This window comes from Clinocottus analis, unplaced genomic scaffold (assembly GCF_023055335.1).
Source record: "Clinocottus analis isolate CAN_PGR_092001 unplaced genomic scaffold, fCliAna1.0.p SCAF_5, whole genome shotgun sequence".
In the NCBI taxonomy this organism is placed as follows: Eukaryota; Metazoa; Chordata; class Actinopteri; order Perciformes; family Cottidae; genus Clinocottus; species Clinocottus analis.
Window position 1 is genome coordinate 20,938,572 of NW_027176207.1, and position 22,245 is coordinate 20,960,816.

The 22,245-nt window shown below is 44.2% G+C and overlaps 1 protein-coding gene across 2 annotated transcripts; it reads right to left on the bottom strand.

The window, feature by feature from the left end:
* Positions 1 to 1,850: 1,850 nt before the first annotated feature.
* LOC137803009 (guanine nucleotide-binding protein G(q) subunit alpha-like) lies at positions 1,851 to 22,221 on the bottom strand. Of its 2 annotated transcripts, none has more exons than XM_068601253.1 (7): positions 22,042 to 22,221; positions 10,034 to 10,218; positions 9,287 to 9,441; positions 6,994 to 7,122; positions 4,720 to 4,849; positions 3,957 to 4,110; positions 1,851 to 2,836 (listed from the first exon to the last, which is right to left on the bottom strand). In XM_068601253.1, the coding sequence occupies exons 1-7, from the start codon at positions 22,175 to 22,177 to the stop codon at positions 2,646 to 2,648; spliced, it is 1,080 nt and encodes a 359-aa protein (XP_068457354.1). In that variant the 5' UTR covers positions 22,178 to 22,221; the 3' UTR covers positions 1,851 to 2,645. The 2 variants fall into 2 exon arrangements, with proteins under 2 accessions (XP_068457354.1, XP_068457355.1); XM_068601254.1 differs by lacking the exon at positions 6,994 to 7,122 and adding an exon at positions 7,946 to 8,074.
* Positions 22,222 to 22,245: the final 24 nt, after the last annotated feature.

Genomic DNA, 22,245 nt, shown 5'->3' on the forward strand with positions numbered 1-22,245 from the left:
ATAGATGTCTTACATCTGGACGAGAGCACAGTCCTCCATCAGGAGGAACTCCTGGATTGTGTGCGTCCCCTCTGAGCTCATTTAAATGCGATAGAGGGAGTTTTGAAGCAGCGTGACAAAGAAACGTGTGCGTGTCAACTCAGAATTCCCTCATGATCGACTTCGAACTCTCTGCGAGCTCCTCCTCAGACCCCTCGAGCGTGAAGAGGCAGACGAGGAAATCAATTTTAAAAAACGGACGAAATAGTCATCAAAAAAGTGTAGTTAATGGGTTAAAAACATGCAAAAGCCACAAAGCATGGCCATCAAGTCCAACATACTTTGGGGTGGTGGAGGGAATACTTGTCCTGGTAGTGTCTTTAGAGGTGGAGAGTCAAGAGACGAGGTCCACCCAGTTCAAACGTAAAATAAATAGACAACGAGAGCCGCTTTAGTGTTGGTAAACTCTGCACCCGCCCTGCACCCGCCCTGCACCCGCCCTGCACCCGCCCTGCACCCGCCCTGCACCCGCAGCAGTGGAGGCCTCCTTCACTGCCGTCCTGTACCGTCTGATGCACTGTGATAGCCCTTAAATGGAGGATGGAAAATAAGTCACCTGTAGGAAAAAAAAAAGGTCAAAGACCCCCCCCCTCTTCCCCGCCAAAATAAAAGTATATCTGCACTTCACTGGCACTATCAACGCAAGCCTCAAAGAAACTGGAAATCAACAATGCAACAACTGAATGTTTGTGTTAAATTACAAAGAGCAAGCACGGACTGCAATCAATTTAAAAAAACTCCACCTACGTTCGCTCCGTACATGATTTTCTAGGTTTGCATTACAGCGTCTATAAACGGAGAGGAAATACAAGTTCTCTCTCCTTTTTTTGTTGCGTTTTCTTCTTTTTTTTTCTTAAAATCAAAAAACAAGTGCGAGGGCTCCTAAAGAAAAACGGTATCATCGTGGATGGAGTCGTGATGGCGAAAAAGTACAACTGGAAATGTCTCGATAAGAAATAGAAAGCAGAGATAAAGTCCTTACTATACCAGACATTCAGGTTTTTTTTTTTGTTTCTTTAAAAGGTTTTTTTGTGTGTTTTCTTTTACAGCAGTTCAGACTCAAGCAGCTCCGCCGGGAGAGAAAAGAGCTTCGACATGACGGACTCAAAAGCAATCAAATTATCAACACCTTCAAAAACCTGGTCCATAAATTAGATAAATAAAAAAAACAAACTTTAATTACTCTTAGAAACCATCTGTGAAGACGTCTGCCGGCTCCGTGTATCAAGTCAACAAAAAAAATAAATCCATAATCACAGTATTACTACTACCATAAATTCATAAAGGGAAAAAAACTGTATGCTAATGAAAGAAGTTGATTTTTTTTTTTTTTTGTGCCAAAGATGGTGTACCACAGAGCGATTTTAGTTTTTGTACAGGAGTGTTTTGTGTATATGTATTTACAAACAAATATACACAAACTTCAGAGTGTCTGTGAAAGGTTCATACTCCTCCTCCTCCTCCTCTCAACAGTAAGCAATCTAAATATCAACAAAGTGACTATACAGTAAAAAAAATTAAAATAAAAAGACGCGTCCTGATGTCAGGAAGTGTCGTCTGATTGGACGGCTGAGCGACCCCCGGGGTGTGATGTCATCAGAGGTGTTTCTAATTTTGTTGAGCGAGCTTGCAGGTGTGGCGCTGATTAAAAACAGCGATGACATCACGCTTGCCCCACCTCCCTCCACCAATCAGAGCCTCTCGCTCCGCTAGTGTTCGAGTGTTAATAAAACGTGAGGCGTGCGTCAGTGGAGCCGGACAGAAACACATCTGAAGGAGAGAAGCAATGCGATTAACTTAAAAAAAATATGTAAAAACACAAAAATCTTTAAAGGATACTTAGTCAAGTTTTAGTTTTTGATAGATTTTCTCATCACCTTTCAGCCATCGCGTGTTGAATAGAAGTCGACGTAAGAACAAATTTTATCATTAAAAACATTTTTAAACTCAGCAATTAACATATTTTGATTAGCTATGTCTTGCCCCTCTCGTGCTTTTTTGTTTTTTTTCAACTTAAAGTGTGTTAATTTATGCATTTACTTCATAATATATATCTTTTTTTGATGCTCACACTGGTGGTGTACATTCATAGACGCTGGATGGAGACAGAATCCTCGGCCCCGCCCCCTTTTGTGTGTCTCCGGTGTGTCACTTCCTGTCCCGTGAAGACGTGAAGCCACGCCCCGCTGGTTCCCCGTTGTGGTTTTTTGGGACACTGATGGGAGCTCAGCGAGGGACACGGCGGAGGATCTGATCTCACACCGCTGGGGGTCGACTCCGGAGGGGGGAGGGGAGGTGTTCGATGCCGCTATTCTCCTCGCTAGCCCCAAATACACACACACACACACACACACACACACACACGCACACACCAAAGTCCCCTTCAGTCACTGTACAGTCCAAAACAAGCTGCCGAGCGACGGAGAAGAAGGGGAAGCGTCGGGGCGGATTTGTGAATGTACTGCAGAAAGAACAAAAAAGGGGACGGGTTCTGTTATTGTGTGTGTGTGTGTGTGTGTGTATGTGTGTGTGAGCCGGTGCGCTGTGTGTAATGCATGTGAGCTTGGGAGCGCACGCTCCCAGAGAGGCGTGCGCTTTGTGCCGCCTCACACCAGATTGTACTCTTTGAGGTTGAGCTGGAGGATGGTGTCTTTGACGGCGGCGAACACAAAGCGGATGTTCTCAGTGTCCGTGGCACACGTGAAGTGAGAGTAGATGATCTTATCGCTGTCGGGGTTTAAGTCCACGAACATCTTCAGGATGAACTCCCGCGCCGCCTGCGCGTCTCTCTGAGGACCTGAAGGACGGAGCAGAGAACACGAAGACGTTTATGTCTTTATAGGAACGCAGGAAGAAACCAACTGACGGACGCCATGTGATCACTTTGATCATCTCCTGGTGCAACGTCCATCACCTTCAAGTGTGTTAGAGCACTTTCATACACATGTAAGTGTGTTAGAGCACTTTTATACACATGTAAGTGTGTTAGAGCACTTTTATACACATGTAAGTGTGTTAGAGCACTTTTATACACATGTAAGTGTGTTAGAGCACTTTCATACACATGTAAGTGTGTTAGAGCACTTTCATACACATGTAAGTGTGTTAGAGTACCTTTATACACATTTAAGTATGTTCAAATACTTTTATACACATTTTTAAGTATGTCCAAGTACTTTTATACACATTTATGAGTATGTTCAAGTACTTTTATACACATATTTAAGTATGTTGAAGTATTTATACATATTTTTACGTGTTTAAGTACTTTCATACACATTTTAAAGTATGTTTAAGTACTTTTATACACATTTTCAAGTATGTTCAAGTACTTTTATACACATTTTTATTCCATCTGTATATTTAACATTCTTCTTACTATTCATTTTTAATGTTTTATTACAGTTCTACTGTTTATTTATATTACTTGATTTACTTGTGAGCAGTGCTGCTGTAATCCTGTAATTTCCCCACTGAGGGACTAGTAAAGGATTATCTTATGTTGTGTCTGTGCATTTAGTATGGAGCATTAGCTTAGCATAATGACTGCGAAACAGCTAACATGACCAGAAAAACACACACTATTGTGGCGTTTCCTTCATGTTAGTGAACACCAGTGTGTCTGTGGTTTATGACTTTGTGGAGAGCCGGTCGAGCTGCTTCCTGTTGGTATGCTAAGTATCTGCTACCGGGCAAAAGCTCCACATTTATAGGTGTAAATGTTCAACTTTAAAATGCAGTCGCTCTGTGCCCATGTTACACATCCTTTGTCACAAAAGGAGATATCCGATGATAGATTGGTGGAAAGTGGAAGTTTTAGATAACACATTCACATTAGCTGCATGTAAAGAGGCGGCTTCAGACAGTCTACTAGATAAGTAACACACACATACACACTAACGCACACACACTCTCACCATCAAACTCTGGGAAATAGTCCACCAAGTGCGAGTAGGAGATTTTCTCCTCGAGCAGGTCCTTCTTGTTGAGGAAGAGGATGACGGAGGAGTTCTGAAACCAGGGGTAGGTGATGATCGTCCTGAACAAAGCTTTACTCTCCTCCATGCGGTTCTGCAGCAGAGAGGAAGAACAGAGAGAAGAGACGGATGAGCGTCACCTGACATTACTGGAGGTCTGCGTTGGTGTGTGAAGAACAGCGGGACTCATCCACCAGCATCACACACGGTTTGTTTACTTCTGCTTCTTGCTTTTCTTCTTCAGACCGGCCCGAATAAAAGTCTAAATCCTTCTGTTTTTACGATGATAAATACTGTTACTAACATACTAGAAGCATGTGCCAGAACACAAAATGACCCCATAAAAGGGCATAAGCCTGCAGGGCTGCGTGCACACACACGTTTAAAAGGAAAAAGTGGAGGATTGAGTCAAAAATACACAGTAATGCTTTGAAATAGTTCTGATGTGGAGGTAATTTAGCAGCAAATGAGCTGCCACATCTTCTAGAATCCATAGAGGAGGTAAAACACACATTAGTGAGTTTTTCAGTTAAAAAAAAAACACAATTCTTTGTCAAATTATCTTTTTTTCTTGTTCTCAGTTAAATACTGATATATTAAACATCCGTAGAATCAAAAGACAACGTTATAACCAATTGTTTTTGCACGTCAGCGCTCAAACGTGCTCGTAGAAAACCTTTCATGAGCGTCAGGGTCCACCCACCTCGTTGTCGGACTCCACCAGCACCTGGTCGTACTCGCTCAGCGCCACCAGAAACATGATGGAGGTGACGTTCTCGAAGCAGTGGATCCACTTCCTCCGCTCTGACCTCTGACCTCCGACATCCACCATCCTGACGTGGACGGTGAAGAGGACGAGGTGGAGGAGCGAGAAGAAGAAAAGACACATTAGCATACACCTCCACCTCCTGGTGGCTCAGTCTCCGTACTCTCATGTCTAGATAGACAGCACTTTAAAAAAAAAAGGTTTTGAATCCATCAGGATGTATTTATTTGTGGTATCAAGTTGTTCATTTTACATTACATCCTGTGAATATCGCAGAAGAACTTTACAAAAAGAGGAACAGACCAGTTTCAGGTGAAGACGTCTTCCTTAAAGTGTCAGCACTTGACCCAAATAAAGAGATATTCTCATCCTGCGAGCCAACGACGGCCATAACTCGTTTCTACTAGCCTTTATTTTTGGGTGCCGATCATTAAAGGAGGTCGTTTGTCCCGTTAACTATATTTTATTAAACATTTGGTTAAAACAACACACAACCTGATGGACTCAACACCTTGAGAAGAGATTTAAAATCCTATTTGTGTGTTTTCAGAGGAGCTCTCTATGTTTGAGACGTAGCTAAAAACAAACAACTGTGCGGTGTGATTGTGCGTCTGTCCTTGTGAACAGGAGAGTCATGCACGCCACAAAGACGAAGGCTTCCTGTTGGAGACGGATCTAGGATCAGGTTTAAACACCCAATGCCACTCAGTTTAGGACATTGTGTTACTTTCAGCCTCAATGTCGGAGCTGCAAGCCAGAAACTACAGTTACTTGTAATAAATCATTAATTGCATCTTCCTCGTGGATAATGAATGAGAATCAATGGTTTTATAGTAATGAATTAAATAAAAAACCTGCACTGGAATACACAGGAAGCTGTGTAGAAGATGTTCTATCTGATTGTGCACTTTATCTCACGAGGAACTAAAGAAATGTGTTGCTGGAGTTCTCAAACTGAGTGGCATCCGTGTGCTCATACATCACATCTGATACTAGATCAGTCTGTACTGTGGAAGGTCAGAAAGCATTCATTTCTCTACTAGACAGCAGCTCAACCTTCCCAGGTGTGTGTGTGTGTGTGTGTAATAAAGCACCGCACGCAAACAAGTTGTGAAGTTTTGAGAGAACTAAAACGCACTTGTAGAGGACAAACGGGGAAACATAACATGGAGGACAAAGATGAGACGGAGAGGAAGACAAAGATGGAGGACAGGAGGCAGAGTTTACATGTGAGACACAGAGGGCACCTCGGATGGCGGGATCCTTTCGTTCGTGGTCGAGGAACGCCGAATGAGAAACTACGAGCCGAGGAGACTGCAGCACAAGTGGAAACGGCGTATGCACGATGGATATATGAAGCCGTTCATTAACGGCCCCCGAAGCCGAATCCTCATAAGGTTCCCGCTTTCCCCGAGCTTCTCCTCGACAAGGTCACCCTTCACTCGTCAGGGAGTTCAGGTCCCAGTTTCATTAAAGCCATCACCATCAAACCGATTCAGTAGAATCTTTTCCGGTCAAAAGCCGTCACACCAAAAAAAAAAAAAAGGGCATCGTCGCTATTTAATGCTTAACACTTCCCCGAACCCTGTCGGACCCCCGGACACGCCGGGGTGCAAAGCTCAAGACCCGGTGTCCTCAGAGAGCTGCACAAGAAGCTAATATGGATTCACAATGCTTAAAGGGAGGGGCGCCCCCTGGTGGTGGCCCAGTCCGCTTGAGGTGTCCGCAGAGACCCAGGGCCAATATACAGGCCCTGCAGGACCCGACGCCCAAAATAACATTCCTCTACCGCGGAGAGGACGACCTCGTTTCTTCTGCCAGCCAGAGAGGAGGAGAGAGGAGGAGGAGGAGAAGGAAGAGGAGAGGAGGTGACCCATTTACAGAGACCGGGCACCAGAATGTAGGACTTTGTGTTCATCAGGGGGTTGTGGTGTGTGTGTGTGTGTGTGTGTGTGTGTGTGTGTGTGTGTGGTAAAAGAAAGTGTAGGATGCAAAAATGGGAATGGCTTTTTTATTTCTTGGATCGCAAAGGGGGGGAAGCGTTATGGGATAGATACAGACACTTATCAATGCATCAATTGGATTCTTCCAGTTGAATTGGAGGACAAAAACACGGGTTTATTCGGCGCTTTGGGACAAAAAAAACACATGAGAGGACGTATGAGGGTTGATGGTGAACATGGGTTGAGGCGAAAGCGGCCATCTTTCTACCTGAAGATGATGCTCTGCAAGTCGAACGGGTACTCTATGATTCCTGTCGTGGGGATGCGCACCCTGAGCACATCCTGCTGAGTGGGAAGATAGCCAGGATCTGCAATACGATCCAGATCGGAAAGATAACTACAGGCAGGCCGGTCGTGGAGGAGGAGGAGGGGAAAGAGGAGAGATGAAGAGAGAGAAAAAAGACAGAAAAACAGTTATATAAAGCGTGACAGGCAATTATCGCAACCCCCCCCCCCCCCCCCTCATTCCAGGAAGTGTGGATCAGTCCTGTTGAGGAAGCTTTACAGAAAAAAAGGCGACATCTCAGAAACATAAAGGGTGTTAGTCCGTGTCACTGCTCCACCAACACCATCCAGACTTTCAGGATCGGTTAACTTGCAACTGAAGCTTTTAGTTTACGTGACTTTGAGTACTTTGGAGGTGGAGACAGTGAGGTGGCGTCAGTGACAGTAGTAGCAGTGTTTTTAGATAAAGAAGGTTCGGACGGGTGTGGTAGAGGATAGCGGAGGAGCAGATTCCTTACCATGTTCAACTTGTAGTTTTTTTTAAAGTTTAAATGATTTAAGGTTTCCAAATTGTGCTCGGAAACTTTCCTCCAGTGAATCTTTGACCTCGCCGACCCCTTCTTCATCTAGTATTTAGTGGCTGCTCTCCAAAAAAAACGCTACCGTGCACCACGTCTGGCCCTCGAGTCGTGATCCCGGAGCCAGAACATTCGCACACATCTGAACACAAACCACTGATATCTTAGTCGGGTTGTGCAACGTGGCCCTCGGGCTCGTTTGATCTAAACATAACCTTTATTTTTTAACTCTACAGGACACAACTGGGTCTATTCTTGTTTGTTTTTTTGACCATACAGTTGTAATTTGAGCACTTTGCATCCAGCCTGACGGCATCAGTGGTTTCTGTCCTCTCGCCCCGGTGACATGGAGGGTACCTGAAGATGACGTTCTCCAGGTCAAACGGGTACTCTATTATACCCGTGGTGGGAACACGGACCCTCAGCACATCCTGCTGGGTGGGAACATATCCCTCTGCGGTCACACGGTCTAAATCGCTAAGGTAACTGGAGATATACATGAACAGTATGAACACTGAAATGAAGTCGGATGCAATGCTTTTTTTTCTCACATCAAAAACAAAACACAAAGCAAAACATATTCACAATGACATACATATTTCTCAACATAGCAGACACACCCCGCACGCACACTGACTGGAGGCATCGTTAAACTGCAGTACAGCGAGTCCACATCCAGGGGGCGCAGTGAGCTAAGTCCCTTTTAGCCTCAGGTCACAGGTTATTAGAACAGAATTACAGCAAATAGCCTCATATCCTGTGACACCACGTGCAACAGTGAGTGTACACCGCATCAATTATCTTTAATCCCAGGTTAGGCGTGCATCTTAACTTCATTCATTCAGACATTCAACTGGATTGTGGTGAAATGACAGGGTGGAGGACGGCTTTAATGTCACCGTGTTGATATCTGAAACTGCATGAACTGAATAAACTTTCCAACAATGATCATATAGAGAGAGATAAACATCTATGGTAGCAATAACTAACGTAGAGAAAGTGTCTATTGCTGCTGTGGCGTGTAGATGTTTCACATCGGGTTGTTAAATTGTGGCTTTTTGTCCACATGCTGTTGACATATGGCAAAATTCAGCAGCCTAACAAGGTAATTATACACAGGTAATTACACTCATTAAACACAAGCAAACACACTCCGTTTCCCTGCCACGCAAGAAATAAAGGGTCAATTTCCTTTTCAACTTACCTCGGGCGTTATCTCGCTAAGCAGATAGTTTTGTTAAACGACAAGTAAATAAAGGTTTTTAAAAACATTTGTCAGCGACATGTCTGTGGAGGGAAAACGTTTTCTTCTTCTCCTGATGGTGAACGGACCCTTTAAATAGCATCTTAGTTAACGGTCACATTCATTAAAGCACACAGCCAATGCTTTTCCACATAATCCATTAGTGTATAAAGTTAAACCAGACGGTCATACATGGGTTTGGGAACTTGGACATTACTATTATATTACAAGACAATTATATTGTAATTTTAAATTCAGAATTTTGCTTGACGAGCGCTAAAATATACAAGATATTCGCTCGTATAAGCTCAGGATCGTTAAGAATCAAGGATAAATGTGCATCAGTTCCCAAACCAGCGTCCACACGAGTCACTCACACACTTTCCACTCTTAAATCCTACATTTCAACACACACATTTCAACACACACGCAGACAGCGAAACAGACGGACGTACTATTTCGTGGAGTCGGAGAGCTGGTACTCTCGGCGGCGGTCGTAGGCCTCCAGGATCCCGGGGTCGGACCACAGGCTTTTGATCGCTGCGATGAAGTGGAAGTCGAACCCGTTGATCTTCTCGATGTCTACTTCCTTCACGAGCATGGCGTTGGACTGGAACAAAACACACGCGATGGGAACGAGTTGAGAGGAATCGAGACAATGATGAACTTGTTTCTGAAGACGTGTCTTCGCGATGACCCACAACAAGCTTTCTGCGAGACAACTTCAATGCAACTGAACATTTTCTTTCCTAGGAATTAAACACCGCTGCTCTAACTGGGAACTGATGAAGAGGTTGTAGGATGAGGATGAAGATGAGTGGCAGTCGCTCCCATGAACTTTTGCTACACTCGTGTTTGGATTCGTTGTTGTTTTTTGTTGGAGCGCAGACCCCGAGACGATCGCCGCCCACGCCATCTTTTCAGACACGACGGACATGAGACCAGGATGATGCTGTACATGTTTAATGCTCAACACACACACACACACACACACACACACACACACACACACACACACACACACACACACACACACACACACACACACACACACACACACACACACACGACATCCAAAAGAGGCTCAATATCAGTGTTCAGTTCAGAAATCCCACCGTTCACATAACCAAAGGCGACTCTGGAACAGGTGACTGGTGGGTGGAAGGGAAGGAGGGATGGAAGGAGGGAGGATATTTCCTTACCCGATTCTGTTCAAATTTGTAGGGGATCTTCAGGGTCTCGGTGGCGCGGATCATGGCCTGCATGGAGGTGAAAATGTTCTGGTAAACAAGCCGGATGAAACCTCTCTTGTCTTCGTCTGAGTAGCCGGCTCCATGGATGATCCTCATCTGCTTGATGAAGGTGCTCTTGCCACTTTCTCCTGTACCTGAAGAGGAAAAAAAAGGACGACATGTAGTCAATAAAGTGAGTGAGACGGCGTGACGAAGGCCTGCGTAGTCTTGTTTATGACCATTAGCGTAACATGCTCCAAACAAACTACATTCTTTTATCAGGGATGCCAAGAAAATGGGAGGAAAAGGTTTTGTGAGAATTTCTGCCTCACAGGATGAGATTTGGGGGGAAATATCTAAAGAAAAACACCATTCTTTAGCAAAGTTAAGTTATCGGCCACTTTCCAATCATCTATAGGCATCAAGTGTCAGAAAGCTGACTCAGTGTTGTTCAGGTCGCGCTGCTGTAGCCTCGTGATGTAAATAACATTATGTAAAAGGATTTATTGCATTTGAAAGGAATCTAAGGGTAAGAAGTACTACTCCGTGTATTCATTGTCCTTGTACACCAGAAGCAGTATGACGATGTTTACTGGCAACCATTTTCAGGAATTGGCAACCAATTCTTGGCCTTAACATATAAAAAAGAAAAAAAATAAGATCAGCACACAGCGACGGTGCACGGCTATAAATAAATGTGTCGCATTAGTGATCTTTAAATATTGTTGGAACGCTGCATGAGCATTAGTGCGTAAAATTATGCTGTAGTTTGTGTTTTAATACAAAAAACAGAAGCAAACTACAACGAATTTAGTTTGGTTATTGTATAAAATTATTTTCCCATCACGTTTATATCCATTCCCTTAAAGCAGTGACCTGAACTTCATGGAAATGTTGGATTTTTATACACACAAAAACCGCAAATACCCTTCCGTAGATGTAACACAACCAACACAACATTTACTACGTCACAACATTCATTGAAATGACATTCACTGTGATGAGGGTTTGATTCATATTGCTCTCTCCCATTAGGCGCTCGTCTTACCATCCCCTCCAATTAGAGGATAACTCATTTTAAAAAAAAAAAAAATCTGATTTCTCATTTGTGCAAAGACGGATTCACGACGCGCCAAGTCTGTGATCCGAGACAGATGCTCCATGAAAGGCAAAAGAAAATGGCAGAAAACTTTTGATGCCAGTTGAAGAGATCCAAGAAAACACGCCGCGGCCCCGTTTGTGCATCTGATGTTTTATTAGTGATTCATTCATTACCGGCTGGTGAGAAATAAAGCCAGTAATGGTCTTTTAAAACCCAGGGGGAAGAAGAAAAAAAAACGGGGGTGTTGATCCAAGTCAGTTTTACGCTTTATGAAATCCCTCTTCCTCAATTCCAAGATTGTTAACTAAACTGGTTACGAGCAAATTTACTCCAAAGCTTCTTTGTCCGACGTCAGCGTGTTATCGAGCATGAGCGAATCAAAAACTACTTCCAGGAAAAGGAGAAGAGGCGAGTAAGTGTGTGTGTCTGTGTGTGTGATGGGAGGAAATACAGGCTAATTTAGTAAATATGACAATGACAACTTGGCCTACATTCAGGATCCAGCCCTAAACGGCCTCTGCCAAAAGGTGACAGCAGGGGTCGTTGTCAAAAAGGCTGCATTCCTGCAGTGATCCTCCTCTGCCCTCCTGAGTCCATATCGGGCTGTAAGATCATCGAGCGGTGTCGGGTTTCCGAGATTTACGCATAAAAGGAGCCCGAGAAGAGGCGGTGGGATAACGGACGTGTACTTGGAAAGATTTATTCTGCATCTATTTCACCAAAACACCATTAATTTAAAAAGGGAATTAACACAATCAATGCATTGAGGGAAACGCTACGTTTTTTAAGCTTTTCAAGACCGACGGCGACTGCCAAATAAACCCCCCCACTTGGCTTGGTCTGTTGGGTCTAACCCACATTTCACACTAGCCCTCTATGTTCTACATGCCCAGAAACACCACCCTCAGGCCACACACACACACACACACACACACACACACACACACACACACACACACACACACACACACACACACACACACACACACACACACACACACAAAGAGCTGATGGCTTTTCAGTCCTCAGTGAAATCAAAAAGGGATCCAGCACATCCATAATATCTGCAAAAATGAAAGGGAAAGACGAGGAGGAAAACACACACACACACACACACACACACACACACACACACACACTCTCATCTCACCACCACCTACATTCAAGGTTTTTGAAGAGCAGCCATATTTCTGTTACTATAGCAACCCCTCCTCTGTCTGCCTCTCTTTTTTAGTTCCTTCTTTAAAAAAAAAGAAAGAAAGAAAGAAAAACTCCCATCCACCCCTTCTCTTTCTCTCTCTCTCCCCTCCTCTCTCTCTCTCTCTCTCTCTCTCTCTCTCTCTCCACTCTTTCGTAGCAGACAGTAAATATAACTGCGAGCCCTTCAGGCCGGTTCTGTGCTCTTCATCTTCTGAAGACGAAGGGCCTCGGCTCTCCACCGAGACTTTTTAAAAGGTGGGCTGATCTGAGGTCAGTACCTAACACCCAGCACCGTGAACATGTCGGGGAGATAGATAGAGAGCCGCTTATCCGCTGATGCAAGAAGAAATGCCTTAATCTCAGATAGAAAGTGTGTTTCCACACTCGTTGTCCATAAAGGGGAACCGACCCTCCTTCCATCGCTTCCAACTAAATGCCCAATTTTGGAGAACAGAGACTATAGATGGACTTTGATGTGCAGCAAAAAGCTACAGAGCCAACCTAATAAAAATCTGTGATTGTGAAACTTGCACCAATAAACAACAACATAAAAGGAGTCGCACACGGGGAGCGTCTTCTTTGTACTGGAGCTGCGGCACTAATGTCCTGGTAATGACTGCTTCAGCAAAAAAAGGAGCAGGAGCGTCGCTCTCCAGCTTGAAGTCTGATTTATTTCTCGTGACCCCGTCACAAGATCTCCCTCCGTTGTGTTCTCTTAACTATCGTGTCCCTCTTTCACCAGCCAACACACTACGAGCCTCTGTCTTCCCTTTTTTCTCTCTCTCTCTCTCTCTCTCCACATTGCACCAGCACCAGCCACGACCGTTTACATGTCCTCACCAGCTCTCCCCCACAAATACACTCCCTCTCTCTCTCCCCTCCTCTTTTTCACAACCCCTCCTAACATCCTTTAGGCTAGAAATATGCCCCTTCCATTCTCCTCCCTCTCCGTCAAGAATTTTGGATATTCATAAGCAGAATCCATCTATTTCTTTTTTGGAAATGACCCAGAAAAAAGGGGTCACTTTTAAATAGCTCACACACTACTTGGGTTTGATAACGCTTTCTGTGCCAGGTAGTTAGGAGTGTGACGGTGTGAGAGAGAAAAAGACAAAAGAGCTCAGATTGTCCACACACACACAACTTTTTTGCAAAACTGATGCATCCCTCGGACGAGAGCAAGACGCCTCAATCAGTGGAAGCCAAACTACAATGTGCACGCAATAAAGGCCAACTGAGAAGAACCAGTGAAATGAAAACATGTGATCTTGTTAAGACGCCGCCCACTTTTACCTGTAGCCCTCCGTTGCCAAGGCTAGCTTTTATAAGCCTTTACATAATGCGACTGATGTCAGCTTGTGACACAACACCTGGTGGACTTGACACGCCGCTGTCTTAGTGCAGCAGTTTCGGTTGAGCCGAGGTCGTCGGTCTATCAGGTTATATCTGTGTGTGTGAGTGTGAGTGAGTGTGTGTGTGCAGGGCCTGCTTTGATTGCACGGTCTGCTCATATCTCAGAATTTCTTTCATTGTGCTTCCCGTGCAGGCCACAAAAAGGCCTCATGCTCAAGCAAGGCCATCACCTGCTAACTGTGGCTTTTCCTGTTATCAGCGTCACGGCTAACCTGCATGCTAATTCACACACAGATATAATTTGGTCCATCGGCATGGACTTATCTGGGTTTACGTCGGATTTAGACGGGGTTAGACAATCAAATCTCAACGGCTAGAAGAAATTTGAATAGACACAGCTGAGATTTTACATCAAACCAGATGTTGGCCTTTTTAGGAGCGCCTGCCAGAAAGATGCTGTAAGAATCAGGCAGTCACAAGGCTAACCAAACTCTAGAGTGGGGGTCTAAATCTTTCACTAAATTCATCTAAGAAACTGGCCTCTTTCTGGCGTACAAAGGAAAGGGATTGAGCCAAGGCGGCCTGGAGCTACACAACACACACACCAGCTGCCTAACCAACTGTGGACACACACGGATCCTGTGGTCAACCTCAAGGCATCGATGTTACCTTCACTTGCGATGGCCCATTTTCTTTCCCCCTTTTTTCCTGCAATGACTTGGGCAACACAGAGTACAGGACTCCAGCAGAAAAGACAAAAGAAAGAGGGCGAGATATATAAATCGTTCTCAGCTCTACTGCAGCTTTCCAACATGCGTTGCCTGCCGTCAGGATCCGGGCTCAACACCACTGCTTTTGTGCCGATGTCTCTGCATCTGCTGAGTGCTCAATGTGCGTGGGTGTCGAAGCTGTAAATTGAATATACTGTACATGATATAGCTCGCACTACTCACTGCACATTACACACATACACACAAGTTCATCTGTCCACCTTAGGATAGCATTGTCTGTTCACCAGTGAGTGTGCTGCCGAGTGCCGTTCTGGTCGAGTAGGTGTGGGTGAGCAAAAATAAAATCAAATACAGGCTTTTACAAAAGGTTTGGAGTAAGCAGCAGTATTTCCATCTGCAATACACACTGTGCGAGCCGCTGCAAACTGAAAACACATGCCAAATACTAGACGTGGACATTATTTCTGAAGATAAATCTTATTTAAGATGATCTCTTCATGAAAATGACAATTTCTCCCGTGTACACACGAGGGATGTGATGAAACAAAGGTGTTAATTACAACGGACATTTTACAAGAGAAGATATTCGCTAGTGATCCGTTATATCATTTGAGCTCTGTCTTTGATCTTTAAAACACCCGGCGAGGTAAAAATGCCATTTCCCCAGTTTTAATCCTGTGTAAATTGTTCATTTATCTCTTTAAAAAAAAGTATTTTTACGTACAAAATCATGCTGTCTTCCTGTAAAACAGTATCAATGTTTGATGACTCATCCTGCACTTAGAAGCGTGAACAGAAATTCATCCCATCAAATAAAGACCTCGTCGTTTGTGGTTCGCAGTTAGCTAATGGAGCAATATGGCGAGCGATAAGAGACGTGTGTGTAGATGTATCGGTGGGCAAAAACCTTCCAAAACCATGAGGCAGGAGGCTAATTTACTCCAAGGAAAGGTTGCCGATGTTCAACAGGCTTTGCGTCACTGCAGCGGGGGAAGGACTGCAACAACTTACTGATTAAATCTTCCAACAGAAATAGTCGACGACAACTTTGATCGTCAATTAGCTAGGTCTATGTTTTGATGCGCAACAACAAGCTGTGCTAATGTTTTTATGTGGGGGACGGCAAACAAGCCAAAGCTCGGGTCACGTGATGAATTACAGGAAATGACGGCATCTGCTTTGGTCTCTGGAGAAAGCATTTGAAGTATCGGGGTCAGAGCTGAACAATACGAAGCATGAAAGGCAAATGCGTGATTTCCAGGTTTTGTTTTTGATAACAAAGAAAACGAACAGAAATACCTCCCGTCTGTTTTTCGGTAGAGGATCCATAGACTGTATTAAGTGGACGTATACATAGTGACGTCACTCATTGGTTTATTGACGTTATAAAGTATTGAGTTGGGCAATTTGGCCATCCCAACTTGACGTTGATGAAGTTTATACCTCATGCAATCAGTCAAAGACAGTCTTGAGTGAACCGTAAAATATATATCATTTAAATTACAGGCGTAGAGCCTGGCGGGGGTGTATGGAGCCCACAGTCCTCTGTAGCGCTGCATCGCGCTACGCATTAGTCTCTCTGGTCGAGCTTCTGCTATGGGCAAAGGTTTTCTTAAGCGGATCAGACATTTTTCTGAATGTCCGTGATCTGCTCCAGCGGCCGAGGATCAGGGGTTGTGTGTGAAAATGTATGTGTAGGTTAGAGGTGTAGCTTCCAGATGCTGCCACCTTCATAAGACATAGTTTGCGGATTGCCACATTAATGCAATCAGATTTAAATTTTAAAAAAATATTAGAGACCAGATAGAGGCTTTTGCCTTCTGCTCTGAGGCCAAATCCTTCGCCATCATGTCATTGGTCAACTCATTACTTTTGTCTCGTGGTGAGTGAAATCTGATTGCTGCTACTCTCTGCCGCTGCTGCACAGAGCACATGCATTCAGTTTATGATTGCAGCCTCCATCATCAAACAAAAAAACAAACATGTCTGAACACCACGCAACACCGCCAACGATGACCTCTGCACCGAGCCTAAACGTTACGTTTTCACACTCCAAAGCACCACCACGACGCAACACTAACATCCTCCGAGAAAAAACGACAAGTGAAAGTGCGGCCTGTCGTTCTAAATCCAAACTCGAAATTGAAAGATGAAGTGACACGAGTTAAAATGGTACGATCGCAGAGACGAGTGGGCTTTACTGTACACGGCAGCTGGTGGGAGTAAACAGGAATGAACATGCCACCCTGTCAGCACACAGAGACAGAGAGAGAGGGCTGAAGATACTGGCAGTGAGCGAGGAGGCCGTGTCCCCGTCCTGTGGGGACGGAGGTAGCGGCGGTATATGGGACAGTCACCATCTAGCCTCGATCACCCCCATATCCCCAGAGAGTGAACCGTGACCCCATTTAAGTACGAGTGCATGTGTTCATCTGTGCACTGGTGGGCAATATGAGCAACTGTGTAATAGACACCGTGTCATAAAGAGAGACAAAGTGTGTGTGTGTGTGTGTGTGTGTGTGTGTGTGTGTGTGTGTGTGTGTGTGTGTGTGTGTGTGTGTGTGTAGTGAGGTTGACTGCCTGAACATTTACTGGAATGTTCTGTGATGAAGAACACACGGTGTGGTGCGTGCTTAATTCACTGTGACTTCAAAATGAATGACGCAACTCATTACCTTTGACTTAAAAAGTGACTTGGAATGAAATCAAAACGCTTTAAATTGTATACGATAGTTTGACGTGATAAAGACTGAAATACGTAGACTGCATTAAACCCACATAACCTGCTGCAATCGTGCTCCGCGAGTCGAGTCGGTCCCCGCTGTACAAACAGTGCCTCCATCACACTCTCGTAACAAAACATTTCCAAACAAACTTGAGAGCCGCACAAAGTAGCCGCGGTGTTACCGAGGCCTAACGCACGGCACACAGACTTCTCAGACAAATCTCAAGCCTGCTTGAAGTCACCAAGATACCGAAACCAAATCAACAGAAATGCACACGTGTCATGTCAGCAGAACATTACGTAGATAAGTTAGTTTTTAGAGTATCCAGAGTTACAATTAGAGACACTCGTTGGGGGCCCTGGAAGGATTTAAGGGCCATGAACGACAATGTCCCCTGATTGAGTTGGGTCTCTTCTTTCAACTTCCTTTTAAAAGAAAAATCATGAAATAACACACCAAAAACACTCAAATTAAAAAAGGAGACCTGTTCCAGTACCCACCAGTGTAGTGCCGAACCTTCCGGTATCTAAAAAGGTGCAATACTTTGACAATACCCAAAGAGAACCTTTTTGCTGTAGTTGTACTGCAATAGCAAAGGTAATTTTAGTGTAATAAGTAGTTTGCCTGTCAAATTAACTGACAAACACAACGTCCTAACGTTTTGACTATCGCATCACGTAGCAAAACATTAGATACACCTCCGTCACGTAGACAAACAGCGTGTTCATCATCTGTGTGCTCGCGATCAAAGTGGAGACGTAACCACTGAAAAGATGAGCTTACGTGCCATCTTCCTACGTTATGAACTGAGAGCACACGCTTCATATTTGAATACTTAATAGAAATGATGTACAACAGAGCCCACGGCAAGTACGTCGTTAGTAGACATTTCCATGTCCTTGGCGAATCTTCCTCCAGCCAGCTGTGTTAACGTCAGCCACACACACACGCAAAACATTATTTTCCTAACAAAATCAAAAGCCGAAAGATGAAATCTTAATAAATGACGACTGTTGATAAAACATTTCTATTCACAGAAATGCTGCAACCGCATTCACAACTAAATGAAACACACAAAACGACCATACGGTTGTCAAAGTGTTTCGTTGGGGCTGTACCTATAGAGAATAAGTCAATATGTCATGTGTTTGATTTTCTTATCTCTCAAAATATTGCAAAAGCCCATTCCACGGTTTTCCATATTAAAAAAATTTAGATCTGATCAGGATAAAGTGGATTTCAGGAATAACTAGTCGGCCGTCCGCATAGCTCCTCACATTCGCAAGCATTAAAAGTAGCGTATCACACACGCACAGAAACACACACAACCACCGAGGAGTAGAAGCTAGAAGATCCCTATTGCCATATATGATCAAAATAAGAGGACTTGGCAGGAGAAGGAAGGTCAGCAATAAACATCTGAGCCGATCCCCCTGATCCTCTTCCTAGTTCAATCGGCCCGTTCCTCGATAGGATGTCTGAAGCTGATAACAAGACGTGCTGCTGAGGTGGGAGGGATCAACAAGAACAACTCAATCAATGAGCACTTGGCAAACGTCTGTACTTTAATCCTCTACCTGGGACGTTGTGCTACCGCGCCGTCCAAAACATTTTGGCCGTTAAGCAGACTCTTGGCCCTTTTTAAAAAAATAACTCTGCTTGACAAATTCTCTGATGACCAAAAATGCTTTTTTGATGTCATTCGAGGAGTTTTTACTGATGGCCCGACACTCAGTTTCTCATATTTCATGTGAAGCCCACATATTCATGAATGCCAACTGGTACAATGGCAGCTTCACTGGGAGGCTTCAGTTTGTCCCGGTCAGCACTTTGGGAAACCCTAAAGTGTTTGCCCTTCCCTCTCACTTTACTGACCGTTCGCTCGCTCCAGCAGTTCATTTACCCGATGCAGCAAAGGCCACACAGCTCCTGGTCCACCGTGTTTTGACCAAGTAGAGGCAAACCACTGGTCTGTGGAGCAGGAAGCTGTCGGTATGGCCCGATATGGCCTCAGTCACAGGCAGCCAGCCTGTGGGCAATGCTGCAGCGCTGGCAGAGTTGTTATTTTCTGACCAAGTGGCTAAGTATGATGTTTTTTGAATAGTTTTTAACTGCCTAACTAACCCCTACCATTCACCCTTTCCTCGTCTGGAAACGTCATGCCTGTGCCCGGCATGAAATAAAACCTCATAACTGTTTTATTGACGAGACGTGGCGGTTTTGCCAATGCACCATGGTCGTATGGCGAACCCTGCCAGGAACGGAGAGGAACGCTGAGGGAGGGTGGGTCTGAATTAGAGAGAGAAAAACACTTCGGGGAAAGCTACGATCTGTCCATCTACAGGTAAAAAATGTGCAGATTAATTGATTAGTCTGTCTGCAACTATTTTTGGTAAGAGATTTCCTCAATCAAGTCATTTTCAAGTGGAAAAGGCCAAACACTGTGCTTCAAGACACTCAAAATGGGAGAATTTGTCGTTTCATGGTTTTACACATCTGTCGACAGATCAACCCATTTAAGCATTTTGGAGATGACTGACAAGACAAGCAATTTTAAAATGTCACATTGAGTTTATTATGTAATGCAACTAATTAAAAAAACATTTAAATCCCAGAAATGTTCCATTTAAAACCCATATCATCTGACTGGAGGACCTGGAACTAGAAACTAATGACATTTTTGTTTGATATATTACTTAATCATTTAGATAACGAGTGTTGTTAAATCAATTTATTTTGCTCAACTAACAGTTTTAGCTCTACCCTACGTGAATCTTTTGAAAACAAATCCGGACACCCAAGACGAGATAAAAGCTGAATTATGATACCTTAAAAAGAAATGTGAATCACATGCCTCCACAAAATATTGCAGTACTAATATGTATATATAAATAAATAAATCCATACACATGAACTGTAGTATACTTGGCCAGAAGGAGCGGTTGGGCACGTTGCATGGAGTGAAGCTGAAATGTAAAACCCATCGCCTGTAGATGCACTAAACTGCAGGGAAGCTAATGACCGGACTCCCACGTTCCAACTAAGATGGATTAATGTCCAGTGCTCGATATAGAGCTCACTATCTCGTCCTTCCCCTTTAAAATGCATTTGATGAACTGCGGTGGTTAAATAGATTTAAACGGTTTATCATTTGTCCTCGAGGAGGAAACTCTCAGAAACAGAGGTTGTCTTCTTTCTCCAGTGATGTGTGGAGAGAGACAGGCAGCTCACTGAAGGCTGCGGGCCTGAGAATAATGCCAGGGGGGATAATAGGAGTCAGTGACATCTCAAAGTCTCAGCAGCGGATGTGTTTAACCAAGCCTATTAAGACCTACACTAATCCTGCCTTACACGTCCTTATCCCGGCGTCCACTGACAGCCTTAAATCACACAGGATGGGCCACTTACACCATGACTGAAGGCAGGTCTTGCTTGCTCTCTCTGCCTTTCACACACTGACACTTCCATCAGTGTTTTTTTTTAATGTCTGCTGTCAAAATCAGGGATATACTGAAAAATCGAACACCAGATGGTTGCGCAATGTTTTATACAGAGTGTAAATGATCATCATATTTTCTAAATATCCTGGAGTCACTGTCAACCCAACCGTTTATTGATCATCTGGCAAGAGAAATTTGATCGCAGCACACGAGCAAACACTTTCAAAACTGCGACACGAAAAATAAAACGCTCCCTTTTTACCCGCTCACCTTGGCCACCAGGTAGGATGGAGTGCAGTAGCAATTCAATTGTGCGAGACTAGAATATGTCCCATCAACGGTATATGGCTCGAGTGTGGCCTACTTATCCAAGCTGAGGTATTCAGCAGGGAAATGAAAGGAGACACACATGTCAAATAACCAGGGCTGCTTTTGGTGGGCGAGAAATGGGAGCAAACGTTTTGAAACTAAGGATGCAACCTAGATAATTCTAATTGTCCTACAAATGGACACTTTCCTTTTTCCAAGGAGCTTTCACAAATGCTGGCGGGTAACATGAACACACGGATCATAGTTTGCCTATTGCAAAATTGTGAAAGCAACGCAAGCCCGCCTGTGATAAAGCATAGCCCAGTGGTCCTTTTTGTGTCCAGAGAACAATGAATCAATGCAGTACAGAGCAACTTATTCAACAGCAGCTTCCACTTGCCCACACACAAGCTATAAAAATAGCTAACATTAACCTACTCAGCTAGACTCCAGGATGAGGGGGCAAATCCCACAGTATCCTTGTCCTTTGGATGGGTAGATTTGTGACACTGGGTGAAGACCAATACATATCAGACAATTATAAATGAATGAATGGACACCAAGCAAAAAGGTCCAACTGAGGCACCTGGAGCTTCACCCAGTTGAACAATGTTATGCAACATGGTGAAAGCAACAGTGTAAAGCAATCTAAAGCTGCTGCTTCTATTATCAGGTGGCCATCTCCGCCTTTCAACCATCACCAGCTAACAAACCACAGTGGCAGGTTTTTTTCCGTGTCGGCCGACTAATTAGCTTGAGAGCTAGCCAATCATGTCAAATAATGTCTGCACACCAATGCAAATACATAACGTTACTTTGAGTAAAGAGACACTATGGCTAGCTAGCCAGCTCTTGCAGATATGCACCTAAACAAGCCAGCTAACTACACACATATATAACTATATTACTCAGTAAGCGATAAGACTGACCACGCATTTCCCCCAAATCATGCAATAACGTTTCTCATAGTGAAACCAGCCAGCTAGCAACCTTAACTAGTAGCATATTTGCTAGCTTTGCCAAGAAGGCCCCATGAACGTGAGTGTTTCCACACAACGACACAAGACATGGCGATGAGCGTGTGTGTGTGTTTTTGAGGAGTAAGCGTGCCACATACCGAGAAGAAGTAATTTCAGCTCCCTCCTGGAGTCGCGCTTGTCTCGGCGGAGTTGTTTGTCAATTTCTGCATTGATTCGTTTCGACTCCTTCGCCTCTTCGCTCAGGCAGCAAGCCATCATGGACTCCAGAGTCATCCCTTCTGGTTTGCGGCGGCCCGGTTGAGACGGGACACGGTTTTCAGCTGTATCCCGAAATCCCCCCC

Coding starts and splice junctions, on each gene's coding strand:
- LOC137803009 (XM_068601253.1), bottom strand. CDS start 22,177: ATGACTCTGGAGTCCATGATGGCTTGCTGCCTGAGCGAAGAGGCGAAG. Junction 7,123..9,286: donor CTCTCCGACTCCACGAAATA/GTACGTCCGTCT, acceptor GCCTGCCTGTAG/TTATCTTTCCGATCTGGATC. Junction 4,850..6,993: donor TTGCAGAGCATCATCTTCAG/GTAGAAAGATGG, acceptor CGTCCACGTCAG/GATGGTGGATGTCGGAGGTC.